Genomic DNA, 7,392 nt, shown 5'->3' on the forward strand with positions numbered 1-7,392 from the left:
CAGTGGTACCTCATGTTACAGATGCTTCAGGTTACAGACACTTCAGGTTACAGACTCCGCTATCCCAGAAATAGTACCTTGGGTTAAGAAATTTGCTTCAGGATGAGAACAGAAATCATGCAGCGGCAGCAGTCGGAGGCCCCCTTTAGCTAAAGTGGTACCTCAGGTTAAGAACAGTTTCAGGTTAAGAACGGTCTTCCAGAAAGAAATAAGTTCTTAATCTCAGGTACCAATGTACCCTTCCCCCACAGTGGTACCTATTTATCTGTTTGCATTGGTGCGCTTTCAAACTGCTAGGTTGGCAGGCGCTGGGACTGACCCAACTCAAGATTCTGAATGTCCTAGAGGTAAAGGTAAAGGTGCCCCTGCCCGTACGGGCCAGTCTTGACAGACTCTAGGGTTGTGCGCTCATCTCACTCTAGAGGCTGGGAGCCAGCACTCTCAGCAGACACTTCCGGGTCATGTGGCCAGTGTGACGAAGCTGCTCTGGTGAACCGGCACCAGAGCAGCAACGGAAACGCAGTTTACTTTCCCGCTATAAAGCGGTACCTATCTATCTACTTGCACTTAAGGGTGCTTTCGAACTGCTAGGTGGGCAGGAGCTGGGACTGAATGACGGGAGCTCACCCCGCCGCGGGGATTCGAACTGCCAACCATGCGATCGGCAAGTCCTAGGCGCTGAGGTTTTATCCACAGCGCCACCTGCGTCCCTACAATGTCCTAGAGCTCAGCTTCCAAATGATGCTGTCTTACATGGGAAGGAAGTGTATTCCTTTCACTTAACAAGACTTTCATTATATAAGACTCAGAGGCACCTTCTTTGTTCGTCAGGGCACCTGTCCCTGCTAGGCTCGAAAGGCACAAGGAGCTTTTTAGGTGCATAATATACTGCTTGTTTGGACAAATCCAAATGGGCTGAAGCTGAGATACCAGACAGATGCATTACAGAGTGTCCCAGACTTCAGCAACCCTCTTACATGTAGGGATTACTTGTTCACCACCAGGAAGCTTCAGCCAGGCCCATATGTGCTACTCACATGGTTGTTTCATAGTCCTAGGCCTCCCTGGGCCCCTGATGCTATCTTATGGGGAAGGATTGCAGTATGTGTTCCCCACCAGGAAGCTGCAGCCAGGCATACGTGATTGTTGCATCACACTAAATGTCAGCTGACTAGGGACCATTAGACCTGGACCAAAGATCAGTTTTTACTTTAAAAGGTTTGGATACAGAAAGGTATATTTCACTCGAGGACCTAAAGGGCATATTTCACCAGCGCTACCGGGTGAATGGGCTGGGAGGTCACACAGCTACTGACCTTGCAGCCCCTGAATGGATTTCTGTGCGGTCCTTTCTGTACAGCCTCACAAGCTCCCAGGGGTGATAAGTTGGACTAATTAAATGGAACCTTTCCCTCTCAAATAGACTTCAATCCAGAATCCTCAGTAGAAAGCTATTTTACAATGAACCAAAGATATGAAAAATATATAAAAAGGATGTCACATAGAGGAGGGAGAAAGGTTGTTTTCTGCTGCTCCAGAGAAGCGGACACGGAGCAATGGATCCAAACTACAAGAAAGAAGATTCCACCTAAACATTAGGAAGAACTTCCTGACAGTAAGAGCTGTTCGACAGAGGAATTTGCTGCCAAGGAGTGTGGTGGAGTCTCCTACTTTGGAGGTCTTTATGCAGAGGCTTGACAACCATATGTCAGGAGTGCTCTGATGGTGTTTCCTGCTTGGCAGGGGGTTGGAATCGATGGCCCTTGTGGTCTCTTCCAACTCTATGATTCTATGAGTATTGTGTTACAGGGAGAAAGAAAGAAAGAAAGAAAGAAAGAAAGAAAGAAAGAAAGAAAGAAAGAAAGAAAGAAAGAAAGAAAGAAAGAAGTTTCGAAGCCTCTTGCCCCACCTCTGCCATGGCAGAAAGTTTTGGATTTTCCCAATCACTCATTCACCAGAAAGATATGAACGGAAAGCAGTCCTCCCTCCAGATGTAAAAACTAAGTTTAGGGGAGGCTGGTCTACTACTACTTATTTTCAAGTTTCCACTAGATCCCCAAACTACACTCTTTCTATTTCCCACAACCTCCAGTACTGAATTTCAGTGTAGAGAGAATCCTGAACATTTTTCTGTCAATCTCCCCCTCTTTAGCTAATCGGCTCTCTGCAAAAGGATTGTTGTGGGGAGGAGCTCCCACCCACTTGTTCCTAGGCAGAAAATACAAGGCAATACGTAGTCATAGTAGCTGAACTTTGAGTAAGGAAGATGTCTCTTGGTTTGAAGACCCAGGCTCAATGCAGCCATGGCATACAGCCAGGGGAAACCTTGCTGACATCCCAGCTCACCTGAGATGGCCACCCACTCACCTGATGAGACCCAGCACCCACGCACGCCATTGGGCACACACAGAGCCCACTCACATAGACATCCCCAGACAGCAACGTAACTCAAATTGCACAGCCATTTGTTCACATAGGAGTTTTTTTAATACAGCATCCTCTTTAGACGGCATTCAAAGGCAGTGGTCTCTGTCGTTACAGCAGTAGAGCTCGTGCACTTGCTGTACGTCCTGGTGGACTTTTCTCGTTTTGCAGTCGCTGGTATAGAAGCCGCATTTTTTGTAGTAGCGCAAGACATGTTTAGTTGCCACTGGGAAGAGAAAGAAAAGTATCTGGGTTACTGTTAGTAACTGGTGAAAGATGCTTGATGATAATGTCAGGATCCACCCCTTGCTAGGTCCCCATCAGTGACAGCTGGGGAACCGGGGGTCTGTGCTGAAGGGCAGGTTTTTGCTACCACTGTTGCCAGGTATAGCACCCAGCACCCCTGCTTATCCTCAGAAATGAATGGCAACTCTTCCCTGGCATTAGGAGAAGCACTGCAATTGGGACGCCACTGGCTAGAGGGCCCAACCTGGACCCTGACTTGAGATACCTCAGCCAGGTGGACTGCATCACATGGACTTATCCAGGATCCCCTCTGTACCTTGGCATGCTAGAGTTTGACTGGAGAATCAAAAGTGAACTTAGAAAATTCATGTTTCTCTCACTGCCTGCAGGTATTGCTGCTTCAGAGAATTTCCAGGGGGATATGTACCGTCATGTGACTGAAGGCTTGCAATCAGGTTTCGTATGGAGGCTGCATTAGGATAGCTTAGAGCTCCTATGGAACGAGCTGCTTGAACAACGAGAGAAGCACCTCATTCCAATGGAAGCTCTAAGCTTCCATTGTACTACTTGTACTACTGAAGTTGCAAGATCCCCGGTCTCCTCTGCACCCAGTCATACTAGCCATGCCCCATCAGCCACTCATGGAAATGCACTGAAAATAAAGGGGGTGGGGAGAGAAAGACAAGAAGGACCACTCACTTGAAGTGATTCTGTACAAGACGCAGGCTGCAGGGTGTCCTGAATGTGGATCATCAGGGCAATTCTCTTCATCTGGGGTAGCTGGTACACATGGCTGTCCTTCAGCCTCTGAACTGCACACGCTACAGATTATGGCATTTGCTGTTAAAAGAAGAAAGGAAGGAAGGAAGGGAGGGAGGGAAGGAGGGAGGGAGGGAGGGAGGCACCTGCTGTAAGGCATGCTTCTTTGTTTAAATGTCTTGTCCCTTCCTGAGCTTCTAAGTCACCAAACTCGTTGTTTCCTTCAAAGAATAAAAATGCTGAGATGCCCTGAGTGTAAAAAGGACATTGGTGGTTCTTACAGAAGGTTTAAATCGATCGCCATGGAGTTCCGCAGAACGTGATTGGCTGTGCCTAGAACCAGGAGCACTCTCCCCTCTGCCACATGCCCATAACAGGCATCTGAGGGCGCAGCCAGCCCCAGCATTGTAGAGACTTTGCAGAAAGGATCTTCTAGTGAGCCTCCTGAGAGTGGCAGGTGCCAAGCAGCAGCTTAGAGTTGCCATATTTCAAAAAGTAAAAATCTAGACACCAATGTTGTAGAGCTTTTATTCTTCTTCTCCTTATTAGCCAGGGTTGTTGATTTTTGGGACATAATTGCAAAAAAGAGAGAAAAGAATAAAGAGGTTTTTGAGCTATTTTTAAGGGAAACTTCCCAATATGATAATACTGACATGGGTTGCCATATGTCCGGATTTCCACAGACATTTTTAGTGATTTCTGCTTGGACACTGCTTCCGACATATGGCAACCCTAAAACAGCCAGATAGGCAACATCAACAGATGTGAACACCAGAGAGTTTGCACCAACGGTGTGTGTGTGTGTGTGTGTGTGTGTGTGTGTGTGTCACTGCAGCTATAATAGGAGGAGCACTGCCTGCAGCTGCTATTGTAAGCTGTCAAGTTTGTGCAGACAATTGAACATTTTTTCAAAGCTAGTTGGTGAACTGCATGGGGAGGGGAAAGGCTGCACTTATGACTATTGCAAATTACTATGTTTTTTGAAATCAAATGTTTTAATAAGTAAATAAATAAAGTTAAAATAAGCCCCCCCGCCCTGTGCAATAGAGCATCATTCCCCTGAAAAACCTTCTGAAGTTGGGACCGTGCAGGGATTACAAGGACAGGAGACATAGTGGGATCTGTGGAAATCATCTCTGCCAATACCCTGACCCAAGCATGGTGGGTGATGATGCTTGTATAGATCTGGCACTTGTTACCATCCAAGCCTTTCTCCAGGCAACGTTTGCATTATTTCCAAAGTTAGCCTTTCAATCATTATCCCCAAATAGGTGCCAGAGCTAAAAAGAGAAAGAAAAAAGCTTACGGGTTCGCCAGTTCTTAGGAAGATAGGTGGTGAACATACAGCACATTTGAACTGGTGCCCTACCATGTTTTTCCATTGGCAGGTGGGACTTACCTCCACAGCTGAGGCAGAGCAAAAGACAGATTCCAAGCAGCCAGACCTGAGCCAAGCGTGGCTTCATGTTAGCAAGGAAAAAGCTGTGTCTGATTAGAAAGACTGTTTTGAAGAGTGATTGCTTGGAGACAGAGGACTAGGCTTCCTGGTAATAAGGAGGAGGAAGAGCTCAAATACTTCTCTCCGTCTGAGGCTCAATACTGTCATTATATAAGGCCGAGAGGGGCCTTCTTGGCTGCTCAACCCATTCTAATGGGCTTCAAGGTACAAGAGGGCTCTGGGGTGGCTCTGAAGAGCAGCAGAGATGTGGGTGGTAGTTCCTTGAGCCATTAAGTGCATCGTGTCCTGATTGTTTAACAAATGTTAATGGGATGTGGGTTCAGCTGGATGCTCTACAGAATGTTCCATACGTCAGTGGTTCTCTGATGCTATCTTTTGTGGAGGCATGCCCGTTCCTTTTAATGGGTTCTCTGCCCAGCTCCACATTTCCTGGTTGACGGAGCCACGCAAACCAAAAGAGGAGCATGGTGCACCAGGGCAGGCAAGTTCAGAAGCTGATTGGGCTCTGAGGCCCAGAGCATACATCTTTTAATTTTAACAACGCTAAGTGATTGTGATACCCCAGTAAAAAGGTAAAAGGTAAAGGACCCGTGGACGGATAAGTCCAGTCAAAGACAACTATGGGGTTGAGGCACTCATCTCACTTTCAGGCCGAGGCAGCCAGCGTTTGACCACAGACAGCTTTCCAGGTCACGTGGCCAGCATGACTAAACCGCCAGAGCACACGGAAACACCCTGTACAGTGGTACCTCATGTTACAGATGCTTCAGGTTACAGACACTTCAGGTTACAGACTCCGCTATCCCAGAAATAGTACCTTGGGTTAAGAAATTTGCTTCAGGATGAGAACAGAAATCATGCAGCGGCAGCAGTCGGAGGCCCCCTTTAGCTAAAGTGGTACCTCAGGTTAAGAACAGTTTCAGGTTAAGAACGGTCTTCCAGAAAGAAATAAGTTCTTAATCTCAGGTACCAATGTACCCTTCCCTCACAGTGGTACCTATTTATCTGTTTGCATTGGTGCGCTTTCAAACTGCTAGGTTGGCAGGCGCTGGGACTGACCCAACTCAAGATTCTGAATGTCCTAGAGGTAAAGGTAAAGATGCCCCTGCCCGTACGGGCCAGTCTTGACAGACTCTAGGGTTATGCGCTCATCTCACTCTAGAGGCTGGGAGCCAGCACTCTCAGCAGACACTTCCGGGTCATGTGGCCAGTGTGACGAAGCTGCTCTGGTGAACCGGCACCAGAGCAGCAACGGAAACGCAGTTTACTTTCCCGCTATAAAGCGGTACCTATCTATCTACTTGCACTTAAGGGTGCTTTCGAACTGCTAGGTGGGCAGGAGCTGGGACTGAATGACGGGAGCTCACCCCGCCGCGGGGATTCGAACCGCCAACCATGCGATCGGCAAGTCCTAGGCGCTGAGGTTTTACCCACAGCACCACCTGCGTCCCTACAATGTCCTAGAGCTCAGCTTTCAAATGATGCTGTCTTACATGGGAAGGAAGTGTATTCCTTTCACTTAACAAGACTTTCATTATATGAGGCTCAGAGGCACCTTCTTTGTGCCTCAGGCTCACCTACAAGAGGACTCTGGGCTGGCTCTGAAGAGCAGCAGAGATGTGGGTGGTAGTTCCTTGAGACCTCAGTGGTTCTCTGATGCTATCTTTTGTGGAGGCATGCCCATTCCTTTCAATGAGTTCTCTACCCAGCTCCACATTTCTTGGTTGACTGAGCCACACAAACCAAAACAGGAGCATGGTGCACCAGGGTAGGCAAGTTCAGTAGCTGCTTTGGCTCTGAGGCCCAGAACATACAGCTTTTAATTTTAACAATCCTAAGTGCTTGTAATACCCCAGTAAAAAGGTAAAGGACCCCTGGACGGTAAAGTCCAGTCGAAGGCAACTATGGGGTTGAGGCACTCATCTCGCTTTCAGGCAGAGGGAGCCGGCATTTGTCCACAGACAGCTTTCCGGGTCATGTGGCCAGCAGGACTAAACTGCTTCTGGCACAAAGGAACAACATGACTGAAGCCAGAGTGCACGGTAATGCAATGTCCCTTTCCGCCACAGCGGTACTTATTTATCTACTTGCACTGGTGCATTTTTGGACTGCTAGGTTGGCCAGAGCTGGGACTGATCCAACCCGAGATTCTGAAATCCTGTACAGAATGTCCTAGAGCTCATCTTCCAAATGATGCTGTCTTACATGGGAAGGAAGTGTATTCCTTTCACTTAACAAGACTTTCATTATATAAGACTCAGAGGCACCTTCTTTGTTCGTCAGGGCACCTGTCCCTGCTAGGCTCGAAAGGCACAAGGAGCTTTTTAGGTGCATAATATACTGCTTGTTTGGACAAATCCAAATGGGCTGAAGCTGAGATACCAGACAGATGCATTACAGAGTGTCCCAGACTTCAGCAACCCTCTTACATGTAGGGATTACTTGTTCACCACCAGGAAGCTTCAGCCAGGCCCATATGTGCTACTCACATGGTTGTTTCATAG

At 47.7% G+C, this 7,392-nt stretch overlaps 1 protein-coding gene across 1 annotated transcript; it reads right to left on the reverse strand.

The window, feature by feature from the left end:
- Positions 1 to 2,502: 2,502 nt before the first annotated feature.
- Positions 2,503 to 4,993, reverse strand: LOC310702017 (uncharacterized protein). The gene is made up of 3 exons (XM_083493625.1): positions 4,829 to 4,993; positions 3,370 to 3,510; positions 2,503 to 2,650 (listed from the first exon to the last, which is right to left on the reverse strand). The coding sequence occupies exons 1-3, from the start codon at positions 4,893 to 4,895 to the stop codon at positions 2,514 to 2,516; spliced, it is 345 nt and encodes a 114-aa protein (XP_083349751.1). The 5' UTR covers positions 4,896 to 4,993; the 3' UTR covers positions 2,503 to 2,513.
- Between the last annotated feature and the right edge of the window lie 2,399 nt (positions 4,994 to 7,392).

The sequence above is a fragment of the Podarcis liolepis genome (genome assembly GCF_965112155.1).
Source record: "Podarcis liolepis genome assembly, chromosome: 2".
NCBI lineage: Eukaryota > Metazoa > Chordata > Lepidosauria > Squamata > Lacertidae > Podarcis > Podarcis liolepis.

Excerpts from the sequence above, each read along its gene's own strand:
- LOC310702017 (XM_083493625.1), bottom strand. The coding sequence starts at position 4,895 with ATGAAGCCACGCTTGGCTCAGGTCTGGCTGCTTGGAATCTGTCTTTTG. Across the intron at positions 3,511-4,828 it reads GCTCTGCCTCAGCTGTGGAG|CAAATGCCATAATCTGTAGC; the intron begins GTAAGTCCCACC and ends TTCTTTTAACAG. Across the intron at positions 2,651-3,369 it reads CTTGTACAGAATCACTTCAA|TGGCAACTAAACATGTCTTG; the intron begins GTGAGTGGTCCT and ends TTCTCTTCCCAG.